Source organism: Ciconia boyciana, chromosome 6 (genome assembly GCF_034638445.1).
Source record: "Ciconia boyciana chromosome 6, ASM3463844v1, whole genome shotgun sequence".
Classification (NCBI taxonomy): domain Eukaryota; kingdom Metazoa; phylum Chordata; class Aves; order Ciconiiformes; family Ciconiidae; genus Ciconia; species Ciconia boyciana.
In genome coordinates, this window is record NC_132939.1 from 65,440,920 (window position 1) to 65,465,846 (window position 24,927).

The 24,927-nt window shown below is 40.3% G+C and overlaps 1 protein-coding gene across 4 annotated transcripts; it reads right to left on the reverse strand.

Annotated features, from left to right (window-relative positions):
• Nucleotides 1-2,175: 2,175 nt before the first annotated feature.
• On the reverse strand, nucleotides 2,176-19,106 carry PCNX4 (pecanex 4). Of its 4 annotated transcripts, none has more exons than XM_072865312.1 (12): nucleotides 18,898-19,106; nucleotides 16,032-16,084; nucleotides 14,608-15,334; nucleotides 12,768-12,947; nucleotides 12,162-12,676; nucleotides 11,231-11,331; nucleotides 10,960-11,082; nucleotides 10,333-10,696; nucleotides 7,480-7,583; nucleotides 5,993-7,029; nucleotides 5,239-5,425; nucleotides 2,176-4,870 (listed from the first exon to the last, which is right to left on the reverse strand). In XM_072865312.1, exons 3-12 carry the CDS (start codon nucleotides 15,294-15,296, stop codon nucleotides 4,619-4,621), a joined length of 3,552 nt encoding a protein of 1,183 aa, XP_072721413.1. In that variant the 5' UTR covers nucleotides 15,297-15,334; nucleotides 16,032-16,084; nucleotides 18,898-19,106; the 3' UTR covers nucleotides 2,176-4,618. The 4 variants fall into 4 exon arrangements, 3 of the variants coding, with proteins under 3 accessions (XP_072721413.1, XP_072721415.1, XP_072721414.1); XM_072865313.1 differs by having other exon boundaries at nucleotides 2,177-4,870; nucleotides 12,162-12,301; XR_012043082.1 differs by lacking the exon at nucleotides 2,176-4,870 and having other exon boundaries at nucleotides 5,296-5,425; nucleotides 5,933-7,029.
• Between the last annotated feature and the right edge of the window lie 5,821 nt (nucleotides 19,107-24,927).

Sequence of the window (24,927 nt, forward strand, 5' to 3'; positions counted from 1 at the left end):
AGAACTGAGACAGAAGAGGCCAGGCAGTATTATTTTGATTGCTGCTATGACATTGGCAAATACTTGATGAGCAGGCTGAAAATGATATACCCACAGGATCCTGTTTCCCTCACTTTCATTCCTAATGGATGTTGAGCAAAAAAAAAACCCAAGCCACAAGCAGAAGCTTGTGGTATAAAGGGTAAGGATGTATAGTCTGTGTTGGTGAAGTGTTCCTTTGGGAAAAGGAGATTATATTTCATCTTTGCTGTACAGGTGGTCTGAGAGCAACATGTGTATCACCATGATGTGTATTTAGGGCTAAATCCCTTAACTTCTGGCACAAGATTTAGAAGTACTTAATCTTTAGGTCTCTCAGCACCACGGCAGAGTCCATAGTCCTCAGTCACGTGGTTGTTTTGTAAGGGCTGAGGACTGTGCAGTGCGTAGAGAAGCGGAGGGGAAGGGAGAGCGGGACGGTATAATTGTAACCCCTGTCACGGGCAGTACTCAGCCGTGCTCTGAACCTGGTGTATGTTACATCTATGGATTGTCATGGAGAGAGGAGCAGGGGAAGGTCCTGTAGGAGAACAGCCTGTAGCTACAAGAGGGGGCATGGTATTAGCGAGAAATCCATTGCACAGCAGATTGCTTACAGCCAAGACACCAGTGCTCGTGCCAGAGCTGAATTAGGGCAGACATCACATTATAGGCAATGTAAGCATGAAATAGAAGCCGAGTTCCCATCTCAGTCAGAAACAAGCCCTTCCACACACAGAGGATGCCAATCTCAACAGTAGTGGTGGTGTACTGAACAGCAACAGCCATGAGGAACTGAGGACTGTACTTTTAAAAACATTTACCATCCCCTTGATACCAAATTCACCCATTAGCTAGAAGTACCTCTGCAGTGGTAACTAGTCTGTGCTTACAAGCTTGGTGACCTTCTTGCTGTTGACAACGGCCTTAGAAATGTTTAGATGTATCTCAGGCCACACACTATCCAGTTAAGAAAAATTCTTACTTATATCATTAAGTGGTAATAAAAGAATAACAGCCCATTTATAACATTGAAACTTTCCAACCATAGCAAAGAATAAGCCAAGAGTGATGTTTTTAACATGACATTTAACAAAGATGGAAACGACTGTCTAGAAAAAAAAAAACCAGACTGATCAAATGACGACAAGTGTCTGGAAGGAAGGCTCATGTCACTTGCTAACACACCAGTTCCTACAGCACATTTCACAAACCACAGTTAAGAGGCAGCAGTAAGTCTGCATGACAAAATGCAGCTACTCTTAATACAACACCTGTGCAGATGATGTTCACGGGATGCTTTAGCTTCCATCCTCTAATCCACAGAGGATTTGGCAGTATTGCACACAGCAGAAGGCTTGCTCTCCCATTTATGTACAGGTTTTGCTGCTTTTTCTCTACCAAAAAAAGTGTAAGCTTTTGTGCTCCAAGAGTTCACTTCTCTTGCGTGAGCTAAGGACACTTGCTGCTAGATGTGTAAACACAGACCCCCCCCCCCCCCCGTGCCACCGCTGCCACCAGCACACAAAACAGCATGGAAGGAGTGACAGCAGAGATGACAGGGACCAGTTGGCAACAAAATTACCTTGTTCAGAGAGGGAGCTGACCTTCAAGGAAAATGCAGAATGTAGACTCTTTCCAAAAAGGAAAAGCATTTGCCATTTGAAAACTTCACTTCCCTACCACTTTGTTCCACTAAAGTGATTCCTGTTGCTTTATTGGATGTGAATGGGACAGAGGCAGTCTCCAGGATTTAATGGTTTTTGTAAAGGCTCAAAAAAAGGGGGTGAAAATCCTTTGGTAAGCACTGAACATTTATTAGAAAAATACTTTAAAACTGATCTTGTTACGTAAAGGTTCTTCTCCAGAGCCATGATGAAGGTGTCTTATGCTTGCCTTTGTGTGATGAACGTTGCAATCTGTAAAGCAAGTAGGTGTTGATAAGAATGACAGTGAAGCTGATGCACGCAGCTGGTTAGAAAACCTAGAGCAGTTCTCAGTGGTCACATGGAAAAATGGCGGGGGGACCTGTCATAAGCTCAGTCCCAGGTATTCAGTCCAGTACGAGTATGCCATCGGTAATCCAAAGAGCAGCATATATTACATGCTTACGAGAGCTGCAGACAAGACCAGGCCTGAAGGCGCTCTAAATTCCTAATAAATCAAGGAAATGCTCCAAACCAAACAGGACACAGCTGAAGAGCACACAAACAAAACAACACACGTAACAGGGGCGCTCGGCTGCGCAAATTTGTGATACAGAACAAGAGGCTGTAACTTGTGGTTCTGCCAAAAAAAAGAATCTAAAGAGGGTTACAGAAAATTGTAACGTGAATTGGGGTCATACTGTTGCAAAACACCAGAATGTGTGAACTGGCTCAGTCTATTAACGAACAAGGGGCCGTAGGACATGCTGCCTGCAATAGCAGGGGACAGGCTGTGACAGTGCGTTAGAGCCCAACTCCACATTCCTGTGCACAAACAGGAATTCTGCACATCGCTAATTCCGTTCCTCCATCTGGTACCAGTCAAGATCCCTGCAGGAACACCAGGGCCAGTTACCAGCAACACTTCAAGAAGACTGGGTACCAGATGGAGAGAAGCGGAGGAAAGCAAGAGAAAAGGATCACTGCTCTCTTCAGTTTTTTTTCTCAACCAGTTTATTCAGTTTACAGAAGACAAAGAATGAGGGCAGAAATTACAGCCATCTTCAAATAAAAGACTGCTGCTGCAAAAAAAGGTAATTAAATTTTCTGTGACCATACAGAAGACAAGTAGCAAGAGACTTACAATGAGGCAGGGAGGTTTAAGTAGATTTAGGAAAAAACCCAAACTTACCAACTGCTGGAAGAACAGCAAAGAACTGGAGGGAACCACTTGACAAAGTCATGGTACTCCTGGTATTGAAAGTTTTAAATCAGATTAAACATTTGCCAGGAGTAGTTCCTTTTGAGAGGGAGCTGAAACAGGTGCTCTCTAAAAGCCTGATGTAAAAGATCGGTTTCCCTGACTCTGTATTTCCAGATACAGTCCATGGCCAAGCAAGGTGATTTGCGGTTATCAGCACTTTGTTACTTACGCTCCCACACACCAAACAGTCACCTTCTAAAAGCTGCTTCCATTAACGTTCTGTGTGAATTTCATCCTTTCATCGTTAAAGTGTTATACCATGGAGTTTGACAGGCATTTCCTTACCACCTCTGAATTCCACTACAAGGTTTGCATTTTTTTTTTTTTTAAGTCATTTATAGTCACTGATCAAAAGAAGGGGTACTAGCCAAATACACAGTACACAGTCCTGTGACAAATTTTATCTGATACAAAAAGGTCTGAAAGGTGAGGAGTAAAAGTAATAAACGTTATTACTCCAAATATACGACTCTAAATTATATGACTCTGGGTGTCCTAAAACCAGAATTAATTCAGTTATGGAGCAGATCCAATTTAAATTGATTCTACAGGTTAAAGACAGACAATTACCTACACCCTGCTCTGCATATGCCAGCAGTAACGACACTAACTACAGATCCACAGAGGAAACCCATTTATGCGCTAGTGACGGGTGGTGCCGAACAGGACAAACAAGCCACTGGAGAGATGACCCAGACCTGTTTTCAAGGAGACCTGTAATATTGCAAACCAATCGCCAAATTCTGTTCTAACCTCTGGTAAGGCTGGGGAAAAAAAAAAAAAAGGAATTCTGGCACAGACAGCTGCATTCCTTCCCTCCCCCCCATCATCAAGCTCTCACTGTATTTGTGGAAGACTGGTTAGCGATGTGGCCATAGGTTGCAAAAAACCCCATATATATTTATATATATAAAATACATGGATATTGGAAGGAGGAAATAAAAGGAATCCCTTTGGACTTAAATTCCTTCTCCCTCCTAATTCCACATGTTTACTTTCATCAGTAGGTCACCCAGGTTATTGATGCATCAGAATGCACGCTGGTTTATATAAATGCTCTTTGCCCCCCAAAACAAGTACTTTGGTAAAAATCGTCCCTTACAACTTCCTTTGTTAAAGCATAGCTGATAGCTTACTACAACTAAGGAAGATCAGCTAAAGTCATATAACAAATGCTAAAATTGAACTCAGTCCAATATAAAATGGCCAGAATAAAAAAAAAAATCATATAAATAGTCGTATGTACACTTTGGTTACCAACTCTGCGGTTGACGGTACTACAGTGAGCTGTAACCTGTCAGTGCAAGTCACCTGTCCAACTATTAAAAAGAAAAACAAAACAAAACAAAAATCAGAATGCACCAAAAATAGTTACTGATCAGAAGTATGCTGCTCTTCTCTAAACTGGAGAAGAGAACTTCAGCATCTCCTGGCTCGTCAGCCACACAGGCAATGGTGTCTCACATGTTCCAGCAGCAAGAAAACTGTTCAAAACTTCCTGCCTGCTGAAGGTTCTGGCTAGCACCATTTCTGTGCAAATTATGTACACTGGCTTGGCGCTGCCATCCAACGCCATTTTGAGAGGAAAATCTTACTTGTAGTGTATAAATGTAGCATGAGCATTTGATTCCCAACATGCAGATGGAAAATATGAAATAATAATAATAATAATAAAAGTGCTACAGACATTCTAGAACAAAGGCAGATGCAGAAGTTCAGATGAATAAACGGGGTAGCCAAGAGGCGGGTCCGCAGCTTGCACAGTAAGGTTTCGCAGAAGAACGGGGTGTGCCTGGATGCTGTAGCGTTCTTCATCATCATTTGTAGCATACAGCAGCTCCCAGGACAGATTTGCCCACTGACCTCGGACAGCTTCGTCATTAAGTTTTCCCACTTGTACTAACAATTCCTGAAGAGTGAGGACTCGCCCAGTGTAAATTCCCTTTAAGAACACACAGATCAAAATGTTCAGCACACTCTCCAAGCATTTTGGTTACGAAGCACTAAATCAAGCTTTGGGGCTACATACTATGAATATCGTCCCTTTAAAAATGGCAAAGTGTATAAACTAGTCTCCTCAGTTCAATTCTTCCCTCTATGAAGATAATCAGGAAATATTGCTGCATCTGAAGAACAATGCAGTGTGATTTTCAACAACAGTGAGGTCAGCTCCAGCCTAGTACAAACAATCTTTGCTTGCACGGCCTTCATGTTTTAGAACACAATTAAAAAGGAAAAAAAAAAAAAAAAAAAAGGCAGTGGAAAGGAAAACCAACTTTGACCTTGCTTACTAGTAATTTTTCTTCTTACCATGTTTGGGTCATGCCCCAGTGAAAAAAGGTATGGCTTTTCCTGAAGAACTGCCTGCTGCCACTCAAGATCTGATACCAGTCCAATGTACCAATCATTTTCATATTCTTCCAGATAGTTAACCAGCTCTTTGAAGTTCTCAACTGGACCCAGGCTCGCTTTGTCAACCATAAGTTTAAAAGTGTATCTGAAAGGTACAAAAAGCCGTGCCGTAAGCAGTGCAGCAGAAGACAGGAAGAAGAAAGCCTCTTCAGGCTAGAAAAGGCAGGAAGGCACCATCAAGTGTTAGGAAGCACTAGCAACTTCCTAAGTTATCGCTTGTCAGTTGAGTCACTAGAAGTTAGTACGGGTATGCTTTTAGCTCACCCAGATGTAAAACACATTAGCTTCAACATCTTTCATTCACCACAAACCCTGTTACTGCTGCCTGATAATGGAAAGTGCCAAATATCTAACTCCATCACAATTCTCTTAGATTATGGAGACAATGAAAATGGGTTGGTTTTTCCCCACTTAACACAGTGGATTTCCAGTGCTGGAGGCAGCTGCTGTGGGGAAGGGAAGAAGGAAGGAATCTCTGTATCACAGCCTTCACTGCCTGGGGTTACAGGCAATATTTGTGTAGGAAGAAGCTACAAATACATTTAAATGATACAGTTTTAACATGAACTATGCTTAGCGAAGTGATACTTACTATCAAAGCACAGGACACTTTGTATCATTTTTATAATCTGAAGAAATATTGTTCTTTTACCTGAATGCTTTTAATGCAAGCTGGAATAGCTCTGGTTTGCTGGTTAGCCAGTCCAAACCAACAGACCATGGAATACCACCAGTGTACGCTCTGAACACATGGCTTGGGGCAGGCACGGTGTTATCCAGTCCAAACAGACCAAAACAACACGACAATACTCCATGGATGTATAAGTCTTTCAAAGCTTTATCTTTCATAAGGTCTTCAAGTAAATTGGAAGGCTTTTCTTTCAGATGAAAAAAGTCCAGTTGACTCAAAATGAAATGGTACCATTCTTCTGGAAACCTCTGCCTCATCTCATTGACTTTGGAAGTAGGCACCGGGGCTGTTCTCCATTCTTCAGGGATGCTCAATAGCTCCGAGTAACAGCAACTAAATTCAACCGGAGGTAAAACTTCTTGCTGTTTCCCTTTGTCTACAGCAGGAAGCCCAAGCACAACAGCCCTGTATAATTTATCTTCTGGTGACATTTCTTGTGGGACATCTTGGCTCTGTGTTTCTACAGATCCTGGAATAGACAGAGGTACTTTTGGTGTAGTTCCCAACTGCCCAGGTTCTTTTCTGTCTTTCATTCTGCCACTGGGTTCAAGATCAAAAATGTCACTATCATCAGTCCAGTCCTCAATTGTATCAACACTAAAGCTATCTTCTTCCCTCAGAGGCCTGGCTCTTTCTACTGCACCGCTATGCTGATTTTCTGGAAACAATCCTTTTTTGTTCTTGTCGGCATTGCCTGGGCTTTCCCATGTTTTTGATTTTTTATAACAATACTGGACAAGCATCCATACAAGCACTTTAATGAAATCATCTTTCAGATGCTTTAAATTCTCATGAGAGTCAATTATTCCAGATAACACATTTCTGGCATCAGAATACAGCCGCACAGGTAGAACAGTACAAGGAGTCAAAATGTGTCCAAAATGGTGATTGGGAGAGAGAATCTTTGCGTGCTCCTGATGTTCGAAGGCCATTTCAAAAATTTCATCAACTCTGTGAGCTTCAGCAGCGTGACAGGATGTTTCCTGCAATTCTAGCCCCTAAAGCATAAAGAAAAACAATTTGGTTTTAGTCTTTACCAGTACATATCTTAAATGCTAGCAAGCTGTTTTCTTGCAACAAATTTTTTCTGAACAAATAAAGATACGTTCCACTGTCAGTATTTCCACAACTGAACCTACAAATCTAACTAGAGATAACAGTCATAGCAAAGCACTCTCTACAACATTAGACACAGATCAATGTCTTTAAAAAAATAAATCTGTGCCTCATACAGATCTTATTAGCCAGCTTAAAGATGTTGTGTCACAAGCTAGATGATAAAAATTTCACATCTGCTAAGCATGTCAGTTGCAAGACTAGTTAATATAGCAATAACACTCATCTTAAAAAAGTTGACTGTAACGTCAGGTGTATTGCTGAAATGTTATACAGCAAAATGTTTGCATGATTTCAAAACATTAATATGTCAGGCCTTAGCATGCAGTTACCTTAATGTTAACACCACAGTAAGTGAAGCCTTTTTCTAGCACCAATATCCACATCAGTCTATCCTGAAAACGGCACAAGTAATGTGATCCAGGTAGAGAGAGACCTAGACAAGAAGAAAAACCAAAAACTATGGTATTACTGTGGTGTTATATTGATGAAAGTCTTTTCTACAAGCCAATTGAGGAATTCAACTGCAAACACAAAGTATTTCTGTATCAACATCAAAATCAGTTAAAACTGGCTAACTAGTACCCTAGAGTCTTAAAGAAACTAGCTGCAGAGCTAGATCTTGAAATTGTAGTGCTATCTTTGAAAAAGCTGTGGAAAACTGGGAAACCCTCACACAACTGCAGGACTATAATATTCATACTGGACCAGGGTTAAGCAACCCCATCCTCAATTCCCTTTGTAGAGATGACTTTCATGATTAAAGATCATCCTTGGCTGCATTTCCAACTGCACAGTTCCCACTGATGTCACCTGGAGATCTAAAATTCTTATGACTGCCAAATGCATTAAAGAATCATCATCTAGTACATGAGTATCTTAATGGCCCTATTTGCTGTGGAGTATGAAGTTTATATGTTATGGGAGAAATAAAAATGTAACTCAACAGGATTTGTCAGCTACACTACCAATTCCTAAATTGACTTGTCTGTATTCCAGAATGATTGGAAAATATCCCATAGGATGCGAAATCCAGAGTGTAAATGATTCTGCTCAAGCTTACCAACCAATAATATCATACCCATTTTACAGATACATAAATAAGAGGCAGAGCAAGAGCACCTGCTCATCTTTAAAGATTTGTGAATCAGTATCATACACATTGAACACTAACAGTAGATACAGTGGAAATCATCTGTAGTCTTTCTGAAATACCTCTGTGTGTCTCTGTGTGTGTGTGTAATAGATCTGATCCCACTGTATGAAGTTTGACATCACCAAAAATACAGCCAAACAAACTGGAATTTGAAAATCAAGTTCTGAACAACTTCAGAACACGCATCAAAGTAATTAGTACTCAAAAATCCCACAATCTGGCTCTCACTGTAAAAATTAAATGACACTTATGTCCAAAAAACTGGTACTTTTTCTCTCTTCTACCTATTTCAATAAAAAGTGCAATGCCAAAGTTCCTAGCAACTGGTGGTTATACTGTGTTTCTTTTAAGTTATAGCCTACTGTCAACTTCTCCAATACAATGGTGCTGTTCTTAAGCATATTTGCTGCCAGTTTATGACCTGCTTCTGCTGTCACTCACGTCCAAGTGACCACTCACTTGCACAGAGAATTTTAGTTTTAGAATGTTGCAAGATGAAATCAGTGAAACCAACCATTAAGCTGTAGTTAAATTTTAAGTAACCTCTTCTATCCCACTGAGCTAATGAAGTGCATTTTCTTGCTAACATTTTGCAAAGATTTTAATTCTTTTCTTGCTAGCTGTTAAAGCTACTAAAACGCCTTTACACAGAAAAAAGTACAGTTTTAAATTAAAATAGAGACACACAAAGTGGTACCTCTTCATTTTGAACTCATCTGAGAGCACCACATTTTTTTCTTGCTTGAAAACATTCATTCACAGATTTTCCCATTAAAGAAGAGACTTTTTCCCCCCTTGAGACTAGCATTTTAAATTATTTAATCTGAGGCATACATGCCACCACAGTCATGATGGCAATGGGGAAATCTATATATATAAAAAATATGTATAGATACAAACCAGATAGATTTATATATAATATAAATATATCTATCTGTTATGTATCTATCTATTATATATATATATATAAAACCTACATAGGCTGATGCAGTAGACAAACTGAAGCGTCTCTCTTTTTTAGAGGAAAATGCTTCCTAGTTTTATTTTTTTTAATACCTCTCTCTACACCAGTACTAGAAATGCAGCAAATGTTTCCTAGTAAAGCACTTGCATATAGTCTTCAGAAAAGTGTGATTAAGGTTAACTTCCACTGTCTTCAAATATTAGTCCATTTTTTCCAGTCATAAGCCATTTTCTAACAGGCTTATGTAAATATTTGCCTCTTGTCTAAGGGCAACGATCTTTTGATTATTCAGGTTACACAAAGACTGTTTCTCAGGAAAACGAGCTTGCAATTTTAACAGTTATTCTGTCTCCAGCTGGGAAAAACACTTGGCTTTTCTTCACCTCTGTTTATATAATTCTGTAAAATACCCATCATGATGTCTTTCACAGGCTTTAAGACCACAAGTCCTGTTACAACCCTACCCTAACTGCCTGCACAAGAGATGACATGAAGTCTTACCAACTGCTTCTGTTCTCAGCTGTTTACTGCTAGGTAGGCTACGTCATGTATTTTACAAACATCCAGTCCATATTCACCGTACCTACTTAGCATAGCCAAATTAGCAAAGTCACCTTCTGGATCCTGAGTAATGGGATTGATGCAGAGAAAGACACATACATACACAACCACAAAGAGCAGTCTGGCACACCTCGTTCTCTCCACTGACTGCCAAGAAAACTCCTCAATTTATTGCCTCCAATTAGGTGGGATGAACGCATACCATCCTTTTTTGTTCAGTATAAAAAGATTAGGATTGATACTGTTTCATCACCATTTAGTTTCTCCTTATTTTAAAGATAACAAACCAAAATTATTTTTTTACAAGAATGTAACAAGTAGAGATGTACGAGAAGGATAGAAGTAATCACATTTTCCTCAATTGAACAATCTCTGAATATCAGATTTAACCTACGCCATGAAACGTGGTTTAAATCAGATGCTATGATTCTCCTGTTCTCCAGCAAAATCATGTTTCCTAAAATATTTAGCTACATTCCTTCACAGTGTTGCTAACATACCTACCTAGGCTACCGGCTGCTAGTGCAGACTGCAGAGCAACAGCCAGACTTGGAACCATCTGCTGGTAGTACACGGTATCGGAGCAAACACACGCTGTAGCGCCCACAGGTCCTGGCCAGCTTCGGATAGGCCTAGGAAACCCAATCAAAAATACCGGTAGCGTGAAGAGCGGCAGCAAGGGAGAAGAAAGGAGCGCAGAGATGGTGACGAAGGTCAGCAGGATTGGGAAGAAAACGACATTGAGTGTGATTAAGGTGGCAGTAGATTTACGACGTTGTTTTTTCTCTGTCCACGATGTCAAAAGAATAGCTATGGCAAACTGCAACTTTGAGACAAACTGAAGCAGCCGATCCCGTAGGATACCAACCTGCAAGATACATACAGCAAGCACGTTTATTTGTACCCTGTATCGTATCATATTCAGCACTGCCAAAGCTGCCTTATCTATTATAATTTTAAGAAAATGAAGAGTGATTATCATTGACTGGTATTAGAGTGTATATCTTAGGACACAGTTTTTTAGCTTCTATTTGCTAGGTCCTGGACTCTGTAATTCTCTAATAGGAGAGGGCAAGGAAACAAAGACTTTAAGTGACAACTATCTGCGCAAATTTACATTATGACAATTACCAGCAAGAGTCTGATTCCTGTATCTAGGCTCCTGTTCCACCAGAGGTCTGGATTAAACACCAACATTTGTGCTACTGACACAACCACTATGTCCAGTAGGGCATTTTCTGTATTCTGCCAGACCTAAAATAGAGATATGTTAGACATACATTTAAAAATGTATTTATCTATCTCTGCTTTCATGACCTGGAATATTTCTTCCAAGTCACCTTAATACTTAAATCACGTAGAATAGAATTTCTTAGGCTAACATATTTAAAATTCAAATTACCATCCTAAATATTCTTGTGAATCCAATGCAAACAGACACAGAATGAAGATTTTGTAGCGAACGGTCTAGTGACAGGAATGCTATCATAGCAAACGGAGACACTGTAATTGAAATAAAAGAATCATTGATTTCCTTTCAAAAACATAATTAAAGTCTACAGAGGTAAGCAGTCTTATTGCAGAATGGAAATCTTGGCGTAAAAAGAGAACTCTTCCCTTCATTATTATAAACTCCTCTTTGCATTACACTTCTAGGATACCAAACAGCGTACTTGCACTAATGGCCCAAGATGGCAGACATTTATGTCGACGCTTAGTTGTTACTTGCTATTACTTTTTTGTTGTTTGTTTCCCCAAGAGAATGGGAATACTCAAATAAGTAAAAAGAAACATGTGAATAGCACTCATCAATCTACTTCCCCAAACTGATCCTTCTCTCTTTATTAAAATTAAATAATTTAGATCAAATTTTGGTTCCCCCAAAGTAGATACATTTGTCCCTAACCTACCAGAAAGGAGACTGTTCCCTTTACCAGCAAGTTGTAACAACCAAATATTTAGTCAGCTTGAAGACTCTCAACTCACTTTTGTTTCTGAGTACCTTTTAAAAAAATCTACAAGAGCCATTTGTTCAGATGTTACAACTAAAATCTTTTAAAAGCCTTTGCTTTCTGAGCTGGACTTTTAAAAAGCTCAACTTTTTAGCTTTACCCCTAAAAAAGAAACAAATAAAAATCACTAATCACTTCCAAATATTCTGAACCAGTAATTTTGACTGCAATGCACAATGTAGCAAAACAATCAACAAATATTTCCAGCTACTTGTTTTTTCTTAGTTCATTCACAGAATCTTGCACATACAGTAATTCTAGCGTTGTTTCAATCTTCCTACAAGCATCATCTAACAAACAACAGACAGTGCGTATTCCTACCTAGTGTTAGTAAAATCCTCCTGACAACACCAACTTTCATTAGCCTTCTTTGCTTCTCCATGAACACAGTCACAGTCCTGACATCCTTTGGATAAAAGGGGTTTCGGAAGACTCCAAACAAGTACACTCTCTGAATCTCTCTAAGAATCCACATAATTATAAGCAATATGATCAGAATGTAACTCGCTATAGCCTGAGGACTGGCTTTGGAAAATGATGAAAAGCCTGCAAATTGATGCAGCAGGCTAGCTTCTATGAGAGCAAATGTCAACACAGTCAAATAAAAAATAAATTCCCTCCACCCAAATTGTATTCTAAGACCTCTGTGCATATTTTTAGATTTGCTGGAGGCTAAATGGCTGATCATGGTGTGTTTGAAGGCAAAACCAATCTCGCTTAGGTTAAGACTCAGTATGAACCCAAATCCAGTCATGAAGAGGATCACACCGAGAGTGCTGGGAATGAAATACGATGCTATTGCTGTTCCAGCAGAAATGAGAAACATTACTAATAACCTGTGAAGGAGAAAATAAAAAAGATTTGCTTGAAAAGAAAAAGGTTATAAACAATATTGATATATTTTACAATTATATAAACAACATTTACTTTGTGTTACTTGACATAGGTGAACCTCCTAGTCCAAACTCCAACAGTTGTTCCATTCCCCATAGAAAAAATGCGTCAAGTGGGGGCAGAATTCCCATTGCCCATAAGAACGGCAGAAAAAGAAATATGACGTGCAAAATCTGGTTTGTCTGTTCTAGAATGGCTGTGTTGACAGCAAACCTGGATAAAAGAAGAAATGTATTTGACTTCTGTGAAGGAAAAGATAACTCATGTGTGGGACGACTTTTTGTTTAACTACTACAGCAAATCCAGAATATAAACATTACATATTCAATCTACAAAACCTCAACTAGTATATTTTAAAAGGAAAAATAAGGACATACATTTATGCTTGGGGCAGTAATACACTAATTAGAACATCAGAACACAGGCTAATTTTTCATTCAAAAGATTTGAAGACTTCAGATTATGCAGATGAATCAAGTGATGCAAGTATCCTAATTGTTTTGATACTGTTGTGATAATACACTCAAGAAATACTTGTGCAAAAAGAAAGGTCCACAGGCTCTAAGACCTCAACTGTTTAACAAAAAGATGCTAAGTATTTTTTCAGAATTACAAAAGCAAGACTTTATGCAAGTCTAAGACCCAAGATGTAAGCCTTAACACTGAAAGAACTGGCATGTTGCCTGTACACCAAGAGATAAACTCTCTTTAGGAATATAAAATGCTATTTGCTACATAAAAGTATTAAAATCTTCGTGTAAAAACACAAAGATCAGTATTGGAAATCTGCATAAATTCTAAGCCATATGTAGTTCACCAGCTACCTAATTAAGTTAAAGGTGGACTGCTAAGATATTTGGTTTCTCTTTACTTCTTACTAAATAAGTAAGTAAGCTTCAAAGGAATTTTTTCAGGAATTTAAAGAATCTCTGAATTTTCTCCTCAGGAAATTAGATAGTAGAATTTGGGGTCCAAGACCACGAGTACAATTTTCTTATCATAACTGAAGAGGCAACTATAGTAAATCATTAACAAAGACACCTCCGAGTGCAAAACTAGTAAAATCAAACATGCTTGGGTTTTTTTTTTTTAATGCATTTGAAGTACCCCAACCATAAAATATGTACATGTGACAAAGTGATATAAATATCACCTGACAGGAAGAATGCATAAAGTAAATCTAAAAGCATCTTGCTTTAAGAGATTCTACAAATACTTTAGCTACGACACTCATCCGAAAAGTGGAAATATAGAAGTCTCCTATTTGTAGACTGACATAGTTCTTTTGTATTACAAAAGCATTTAAAAATCCAGGTTCAAAATCCATATAACAAAGATATAGCAATATTCATATTTGCTTATCCACTCATTAAAACCAAATTTATGGGCTTTTTTTGCCTGTAATTTATAACCCTCTGCAATCACTTTGCAGAGATTAAATTAGAAAATATTCCAGGATGAAATCTGGATACAAATCCAGCGCTCCTGAAGTCTGCAGTGTTTAGATCTATGGTTCCAGATCAGGAACATATTCTTTGAAAACATAAAACACACCCTTTAAAAGGATGTTGATGCAAATGCTCTTGTACAAAAATACTGAAATTGACACTACAAGATAATTTTAGCTGTCCCTTACTTAGAAACTGTTCTTCCTAATTTACGTGGAACACTATAAAAATTTAACAACAACCTTTTATGCACAGCGTAGAGCATCAATTTTTACCATACACTTTTCTAGCTTCTTTCTTTGGAGTTCCTACAGTTGATTAAAATCTCAAAATAAATTTTCCTCAGAATAATAATTTCATCCTTCTCATCACAAATGTATGGAATAACCATTACTTTTATCAGCTAAATGCCATATTAGGTTTACCTGTGTGCAAGATCCACTGCAATAAAGACAAAAATATAGAAAGGTCTCATCAGAGCAGTGATTTCATAAGTGTCCAGTGCTTGGAAAGTAGCTGTTTCGGTAGCTGTATTTATGATTAACGAATACTCTCCTATACATATAGTCACCCATCCAAATACAAAGATCATAACAGTTCCTCCAATGTTGCTATACAGCAAGGTTATTCTGTTTGGCAGCAAATACCAAGTTCCCAACCCACACAATACCCCTGCCAGAAGGGAATGAAATACAGTGTTGATTATATACTTCTTGCCAGGAATAATAAATTTTACTGTCTCTGAACCTACACAGCTGGAAAATTCAAACTCATCTTCATCTGTTAGGGTATTCTGAATTTGCATTCTTTCTACTCTCACTGTTTTCTGTTTCGCATATAGATTTGTCATCTGAAGAATAAGTGCAGTAACGAACATCAGTCCTCCTGAAAGTGCTGCAGTATAATAGTCTTTCATAATGCCTAATTGGTACAAAAGTGTTCCTACTCCTCCCAAAACCCATGGCGTCAAGAAAAGAATGATCTGATTCACATATATGTAAGGAGGGGCACAATAGCCTAATTTAAACCGGGGACCTCCCAGCACAGTCTGTGGAAAGCGCTTCAAGAAGAACTCCTGTTTGTAATCATTCAGCAGAGGTACATCTGGACCCATTCTTATTATTCAGGAATGCTGGATGAATATCATTTTTCCTGTAAGAGAACAGAAAGAAAGAGATGGAAACATTACTGAATCTGGAACTCAGAATTTAACCAGGGAATTCTTTTGTCCTATTTTCATTTAGCAAGTTATATTGGAATTCTGAGATGTTAGTGTTAGTAGACATCATCCTAAAGCACCCACAGAATCTGCTAGAATACAACTACTAAGAAAACACCTAAAATGGCAAAAGACTATCTATTTTAAAATAAAGAATATGTTCATGATCTGAAGCTTTAGGCAACAAATAAAACATACAATCTATTCTTGGGAGATGATAAAACCGACTCGTCTCCACACCAGAACACCTTCCTAAAACTGAAATTTGTTTCCATCCCGTCTGATTCCAATCACATCTTGCCACAGACCTCTAATTCCAATTAACCCTGTTAAGGATCTCCATATACAAACAGAAGAGTCAGTGATTTCAGTGAATAGCCACATAAGTGCAAGGATACAGTCACACTGAGGTCCCTCTAAAAATCAAAGCCTTATGAAATAAACTAACTGTAAAAAAAAAATTAGTAGAAGCATTAAAAATTGTTTTCCACATCAGCATTTTTACTGTCCTCCCTACACAGCCTAGTTGCAAAACAGGATCTCACTGTACTAAGCACTACACAAGACATAAAATAAACAGTTCACTTTCTGCTTCCTAAAACATATAAAATTAAAAAATAAACACAATACTTGTGAGTTGTCGCAGAGTTGGCATATATTCTTCTGTATGTCAATGGAGAAAGCTGAAAAAAGGAAAAAAAGATACCTGTAAACATTTACAATGAATCATCAAATAGAAATCAGATATGAATACTCATTTAGAGAGGATCAGGCAATGTAGAAATAATGAATGTAAGATGGTAACTACAATACTCAAATATAATTTTATGCTAGTAGTCACGAAAGCAAGAATCCATGAACGACAGGTAGAAATACTCATGCTAAGAAACAGGGTGACAAAACACACAAAAATGCAGTGCCAAAGCAGTTCGTTAATAGTAATTATAAAAAAAAGAGATGTTGGTGTGCATTAGGAGATGTGCAAGTACTTAAATTCTGACTTTCTTCTACTGGACCTGGATAATCTGATGAATACCTATTAGCCATCATCGCTGATATAGTAAAAATGAAACACACAGCTGCTGTGGAGCTTCCAAACTACTGTGTCTCTTCTTCCTACAATACCAAATGCTTTTAGGTGCTTCTGAGAACAACTTACTCCTTACATCTAAACAGATATCAATCACTTGACTGTGGGTAGATACTGGTCATCACGGGACTAAGTTGGAAACAGTGCAAATGAGAGAGATTAAAAGCCATTCATATGCATTATCACAACTGCAAATTTGCATTCAGGCTCAACTAAGTCAATACACTCCACAATGAAAAGCAGGACCCCACAGGCTCTGTAACTACTCTCCATGTAGGCTGTGGATTTTTTTTTTTTTTTTTTAAGTAAAAATTCCAAGTTGGAATTCTAAATTGGAATTTTTACACATAGCATAGTGAACACATAGAGCTTTTTCGGTCATACTATTTCAAGCCATTCAAAGTTTCTTAAAGGAAGGAGAAGGCAGCAGTCTTAATGGAAAAGACACATGTTGACAATGGAGAGGGAAATTCATTTCAGTCAGCTCAGGAATTTGAAAATGTAACAGGGACACACCCAACTAAAAACGAATTTCAAATGTAATTAAAAAAAAATGAACAATTCAGCCAATCTTGTTTAGAAAAAGAAACACTGTTTAGAGGGCTACATAGGCATGAAACTAAGTTGCTGCGAAAGTTACATGCCGTAGAAGATTTATATGCACGTAAATGATAGAAGTTGAGTTTTAAAAGAAACGTAGAACCAAAAGGTGCATAGTTTTCCTTGAAAAACAGTTTTCTGGCAGCTGTGTTTTTCTGCTCTAAGAAGGACTATTTTTGTTTCAAGTTCTAGTGTGCGTTTGTGTTTGTCAGTTTATATTGCTAACAAAACGTTAACAAAACATTCCTCTTACAGTTTCTGTGTAAACAATAGACATTTTTGTGTGAGACACAAAAATCTATGCACATAAACAATATAGTTCTACTTGGCTATACTCCAAAATGAGCCATAAAAAGATGTGAATTTATTTATAAATGAAAATCCCAAGACTGAAGCTCACAAACTATGGAGATGATACCCTCGACTATCGTCCTGGCTTCCAAATAGCCAGGTAGCACATTAGGACTTCAAAGAGGCACTCATGTGTGTCTCGTTATTTCTGCACAAAGCCCTAGCAACAAGACTCCACACATTAGTGAATGTTTACAGGACCTGGCTTCAATATACATTCCTAACATACAGGCCTGGCCTGACTTTGACAACTTGCCTGGTTACCCAAACAATCCGCACCACAACAGTTTGTCATCACCAGCAGGGATCCATGCGACTTAGACACTATCATAACAAGGATGGTAAAAGGACTTTAACAACATAAAGTCATTTAACATGTCGTTCCCCCCCCTCCCCCAATATTCTCTCTGTGTCCTTATTACAAAAGGAAACAAAGCAAATCATGCTCAAATTCAGGCAGAAATTCATAGGAGGGCATGAATTTTTGTCTAAATGAACATCATTCTTCATGTCCACTGACGGTGGATCCGCTCAGTGCCGTTTGGTTTTATTTCAAGCAGATTACAGAAAAACACGTGTACAGTTCTCAGCCATCTAAGCTGCTGAAGCACATAAGGCTTTAAAAATACTTACCTCAGTGGTCTTCGAGGTCTTTTCACGCAAGACTAAGTAATGGTTATAAACCACCTGCTAGCACAGGAGGAACGCCAGCGTGGGAGGCGCAGGGAGGGCTGTGGACAGCCCCTGTCCAGGCAACCCCAAACGCACCCCCTGCCCACCTGTGTGCCCAGACACCCGCACCTCTACTCCATGGTTAAAGACTGAGCTGTGCTGCAGGCCAGCTTCCAACCCAGGAGCCAGACGGAGCAGGCTGGGGGCCTCTCCTCAACAGCGTCGAAGCCATCCCCCAGTGAGACCGGGGACAAAGCATTTTAGGCTGGCGTTGCTCCAGTTATGGGAAGAGCATCCCGGGACCACTTTGGGAAGGGCTGCAGACCACCTTCGTCCCCAGACACCTCTGCACCTGACCAGACGGGCTCCCACCAGAGCCACCACACTTTCTACTCAGCTACCTCTCCCCTCGATCTTCTGCAGGAGCAGAATCAATCAACCAAGCGACCAAGAATAAAGCCTCTGCTGTTTTTAACTCCGGAAGGGAAGGGGAGCCACCGGGGCCGCCAAGGCATGGCCGGTGGGCAAACCCAGGGGAGGGCAACGCCAGTCAGGCAGAGCCAGGCGGGACGCGCTGCCTCCTCGACCGGCCCCGCACCGCCGCCTCCCCACTTCGGGGAGGCCCTGGCGCCTCTGCCTGCTCCAGTGAAGGGCCCCGCGGCGCCCCGGCTGCTGCCGCCCCCGGGGGGAAGCGGGCAGGTCGGTGTCTGCGCCCCTGCGGCGAACGGCCGGGGCCGGCGAGAGGCAGCCGCGGTAAAGAGCCTCTGCGAGGCGGGCACCTACCTCTGGCCCGGGCTCGGAGCAGGTCAGGGGCTTTGCGGGGCGGGGGAAGAAGGGGAACGGGGCTGAACCTGCAGCGGGAGGAGGGAGGATGGCGGAGCGTTTCCCCCTCCCCCTCGCTCCAAGGCTGTCCTGAGGGAGTGTGAACGGCGCAGGCTGCAGCCGGGCACTCCTCCCCGCCGGCGGTGCCCCTCCGCCCCGGCGCTGCTGCTGCTGCTCAGGACGGCGGGGAGGGGGGAAGGCAGAGGCGGTGGCTAACGGCGGCGGTGAAGCTCGGCCTCGCCGCGGCGGCGCCTTCCCCGCCCCCTCTTCCCTCCCCTCGGCCACCGCCGCCATTTTGTCCGCCTGAGGCAGCCGGTGGCGGCGAGGCGCTGCGGGGGTCCGCGCTGCCTGCGGGAAATGGCCCCGAGCCGCGGGGTGGGGGCGAGGGGCTTCTCCGGGCGTCTTTTTGGCGGGGTCGGCACAAGAGCCGCGAGGCGCGAGCGGCGGCGAAGGTGAGGGGCAGATCGCCTTCCCGCTCCCCTGCGGCGGGGCTTGCCCCCACGGCAGGCTGGTGCCCCGAGCCCGCCGGCCGCTCACCGCCCTGCCCGCCGGCGCTTCCCTCAGCAGTACGGGTTTTTCCAGCTGTGCTTTCCACACGTAACCGTCTTCCTTCGGTTGTAAAATTAGGCGTGAGGCATCTCGCTAGCTGTGGCCTGCCAGCAGCTTCCCGAAGTGAAGAAGAAAAAGAGAAGGATGAAAAAAATCCCTCTGCCCGCAGAGGAGCTGTGGCAAGGCAGGCAGGGGCTACCTGTGGCCGCCATTACCAGCCGTGAGCCGGGCCTTGTGCCTTCTGGGGCTCCTCTGTTCACATCAGTCCATATCCCACTTCATCAGCGCCGCTTTTTGGGGTTGGTCCCTCTTTAGCTGATGAATTTGTCACCCAGACAGCTTTGGTTTCCTCAAGTTTCTTTCTGTCCCTCTGAGAGCTGGCATGGAAATGTCAGAGGCTGGTTTTTCATAACTTTTTTAGTCATTTTCATAATCTTCCCATATTAAAAGTGCAAAACCAACCAAATTAGTCTGTTTCTTTAATTATTACAACATATAACATTCAATACACAACATCCTAGTATTATATTAAAACATTTAGCACAAATACTCAATCCACAGCATTCTGACATTAAAATACTCTTAAAAGTTTCCTTGATCTTGAATGTTAATGGTCTTTCTCTGTTTATGTATAACTCATTCAAGATGAGAACACTGATTCTAGCCTCAGGTAGAGGCAAATGCATTCTCAGTTTTCTTTTAGGTTAACTAAACTTGAGCATTCACTGGCAAACTGAAATGTAAATCCAAATACTGCAATACTACGTACCACTTTGAATTACACCCATTAAACATTGACAATATTGAATAGAGTGAGCATGCTTAATATAATTTGTATCTAATAATGCTAAAATCTATAACTCACTGTATGCATTAGAGCACCAGGGCATGCATATGTCTACCTTAATATCTATGTTACAACAATCACCGTATAAATTCTTACAAACAGTTATATCCATTTTAATCTGAATCCCTAATTTGACACACAGGCATATGCTAAGAATTTTAGGTAGACTAAAGGATTCACTGTAAAAAATTCTTATAAGAAGCATCATAACTGTTTTTGTAGGTCTGTTAATCTTTATTCTTCAGAGATAATAGAAAGGCAGTTAGATTGGGGTATCCAGTGTAAAACCTTGGAAACACTACCAAAGAAAAATGCTAATTTACCTTTACTGAATTTCTTTTAAATGAAGTTCAATGGTACAAATGATACTAGAGTCCAGCCTCCTGGAAGACAAATACAAGTATCTAAAAAAAAAAATCTGGTTTTTTCAGGATCTATGACTTAAGATTTATTCACCCTGTCCTTCGGGTTGCAATCCTATTAAAATTAAGTATTTGTGTGTTTCATAGATATTCCAAGGTAAACAGCATCTCTGTACAATTCACTAAAGGTCAGTAGCAGGTATTTTCTTTTTGGTTGACAAGTTTCATCCTGTCCCAGTTTACCAATTCAGTTACAGTTTTGTAAAGATGACGATTCTTTCCTGGAATATGTAAATCCTAAATAAAAATTGCAGGGGGGGAAGCAGACATTAGATTTATTTCTTTGCAAGCTCTGCCACTTGTCCTTCAAAACTCAGAGAAAGCTTCTTGCCTGTCCTCATTTCCTACGATTTTGCACTTGCTCAAAAGAATAAATCAGAATTTCAGCCAGTGCAAACTCCAAGCTATTTACTGGAGAAGGGAGCATACTAATTTATTTCTCTTAAGAGTTCTAAGAATTTTCTTGGTCATATAAAACAAGATAAAACCTGCTAACAGCGTAAACTGTTCTAGGTAAATTCTGCCAACCTCCAGCTGTCTTTTGCAGATTATCGCACAATGTTTAACTGCAAGTGTGTGAACGATCCCACTGAAATTAATAGGACTCCTCGTCTGCTTAAAATTATGATACACAGAAACTATTTGCAGACTTGGGACTTGGGTTTTGGCTTGCTTCTTTTTAGTTTGTGAAAGGGCTACTAGTCCTGACTCCCCCAAAAATAATTTTGCATATTTCTGTATTTTTAATGTTTACGTTGTTTAGAAGGATGCATGCAGGAGCAAATATTTTTCTTACTGACCTTTCTCCTCTTTAAAGATAAACTGAAAAAGTGATTTCTGTTTTGGAATGCATCTTTGTATACAGCTATAAGGGTAGGAGAAATAGACACTTTCTTGCATTTACTGATTATTAAGGAAGACAGCGCTTGTAGGAAAGTATTCTTTTAAAGAGAATTAGTGCTAAGTAAAAAAATGGTTACTTTCAAATCAGATCATGGAAGGTATTTATTCTCTTTTTCCTGATGCCCAAAGTTAATTATTGGTATATTGAGATCTGTAAGCTGGCATTCCCAAACAAAAGACGTCAGAGTGAAATCTGACTCCTCGTTTTACTCAGTCATTTTGTTCTGCATCCCGTAGGGGACCCATCTTGTGTTTATCTGTGTAGCTTTCTGGAAAGCTGCGTATGCTGGATGTATGTTATCCACGACTAGTTTTCTATGGCTCCTTTGGAAGTAACGCCTTTTGACAATATGGCCTTAGGCTGGCAGAAAAACACACTAGGGAGCTTGCTTCTTTCTGGGTGACTTTATCCCTTTAAAATAAACTTTACGAAAAAGTAATCCATCCCTACATGCGAGAGATACCTATGGTTTCCTGAAGGCAAAGGCTTCTGATGACATTCCTGAGCTACCATTAAGAGTTCAAGGGTAACAGTCATCCATGTCATGAGTTTCATCAGCTGAAGTATCAACTCCCATTCAGCTACCCTTCCTGTATGGCAGTTAAGCACATGATTCAGGTCATTTCAGAATTGATATCTAGCTATTTATTATGACATGAAAATATAAAAGTATTGTATATTGTGTATAATGTAGTTTGGATTTTATGAGAACCGTATTCTTCCAATATTACTGCCAGCGAAGGACAAAACCATCTGTGAGTTTGCAGATGCCTTTATCTTTTAGTTTTTATAGGATATTCTTAAAATCAGGAACTGTGAGCTGAATTCTTTTTGTTGTTTAACAAAGCAAGGTTTTCCTTTTTTTTTTCCTGCTTGCAGTTAATGCTGAAAATGTCTTGATTATGGCAGCAATCTAGTTAAATATTTTGTGTTTTGGGAAAGACTCACTTGCCTTGGAAGTCTCTTTCAATTGCTGTGTTTTGAGAATCTATCACTGATATGAGGAGAAAGAGACAGAGAAAGAATTACAAATTGCAAATTTGTGTACTACTGGAATTGTAAGTGACAATGCAGGATTGACTATGGGATATTCTGCATCTTTAGTTTGACAGGGTGTAACAGTCCTGTGGCCATGCAGACTTCACAGTTGTCATTTATACCACATTCCGTGGCCACACAGATGTTGTGGTTATAAATGGAGACAGATCGTGTGCAAGACGCTCCACTCCAGTGACACACAACCTTTTACTGCTAGAGCTTAAGGACAATTCGTAGCTGCCACAGCAGTATTAAAGTTTGTATCATCTACATGCAAGGCAGTGTATCCTATGTCCTTGAGCACTTCACCCAATTAAGAACGGTTATATTCACACGTGCTAGTTATTAAAGACTAGGTTCCGATCACCGCCATCAGGCATCCAACTTTGCAATGACTTAAAAAAATATTCTTGACCCCAAAAAAGTAATTCAGAGATCTAAGTGAGACATTTGGGCTTTGTGCAAGATTGGGAACAGAGAGAAAGAGGTGTCTCTGGAGGATAGTCCCGTGCTCACTAAGTGGAGAGCTGCTGACGTTAGCTGTTAGGAAGCATCACTCTAGGAGCAGGTCTGAGCTGCTGCCTTAGTGCATCTGATTCCTGGTGGTGCGTAAAGTGCCTCAACCCACTCGGAGCAGTGATGCCCCTGGCAGGGCTGGTACCTGCTTAAGAAGGACTAAAAGGCAGTGGTATGGTGCTAGGCACTGCCTTTTGCAGAGTAGGCAAATAGGCTAGTGACTGCCAGCCCCAAGAGGAAGGAGGCCAAGGACCTTCGTAGCCTGAAAGGGTCCAACTCACTGTGCCACTCCTTAAAAGATGTCTTAACCATGAGGCTACAGATAAGACTATGGAAGGGCCATTATCTGCTATCCTAGTAAAATCAGACTAGAGAGGGAGCCTGATCCCATCACCCAAGGACGAGCATTTCCCTCGTGTGCCTGACTTAAAGTATTAATTAGTCCTTACCTGTTGCTTCTAATTATATTCTCAAAAAAGCAGACCAGCAACCGAAGATCTCCATGTAAAGATTCTCACGTGACATTTCCACAATATTGAGTTCAGCTACGGTGTCTTGGTATATACCAGAATCATCACTTGCTCCTACAGCGTTACAGGCCATTAAGTCTGCTGATGAATATCCCACACAGAGAAGAGATTCACTGCCAGCCATCAAAATGCTTCCCAGAAGCAGAGCTGGCCCTTCAGAGCCCTTTTGGGTGGCAGTATTGAATAGTATGCTTAGACAGTAGAGGAACATTTTGGGTGAACTGGTTGCTTTGAGAAGAGCTTGTGAGCATGCGTCTGTTTAAGCCTGTCCAGGTCTGTCCTAAGTAGTAAAACTATATATAGAGAGACACAAATGGTAAAGTACTGTTCTGTGCTGGTACTCAGCACACTGCAATACTGTTAATTAAGCTTTGTTAGTTTGATGTCCAGTTTTTCTGACTTGGATTTTGATCTAATCTTGCAGAATTCTAAAACTCTGCTTTTTTCTTTGTATGTGCAAGTACATTTAAAAGGGATTTTCATAATTTCTTTGTGTCCAGCTTCTCTAATAAGGTTGGACAGATTCTCACAGTTTCTGTTGCTAATACGATTCCTGGCAAATAGAGCAGAAGGTTCAGGAGAACAAAAGAAATGATCTAATTTTAGTAATGGTACAGACTGAGTCTGTCATTTTTCTCTCTCTTTTATCCTCCTACCCTTTCTGAATGTCAGAACCTCTCCCAGCACTGCCTCTTTTCAGTTTGAATTGAATTCTTGTTCTTCGCCAACGACTGGGCATGATGAGTTTTTAGATACTCCTCTGAACAGAAGATGTAGTATTTGAGAGGCTTATCAGTGAAATTCTGACTTGTCACAGGTAATTTGCTAAGAATGAACCACTTCTAGCGAACTGTTTTTGCAAATTAGAAAACCTTACATCTGAAATTTCAATTAATATGTATGTCTTATTTCTGTTATCCATTTTAAACCTTAAATTGAAGTTTGAGTCTATTACAGGATAAAGACAATTAGAGGAATTTAGTTTCTGAAGGACAAAGAAGGTTGCATTTAGTGTAGTAGGTCTGCTCAGCTTGCAAGGTGCTCAGACCTCTGTCCAGTGAAGTTCTTTGGGCTGTGCATAATTGAAGTATGAGAATTTCTATAGAAGCCTTAACATAAAACGTGTTATTTCGAAGGCAATGGAAATACTAACATGTTTTAAATTAAATATATGCTTACAAACTT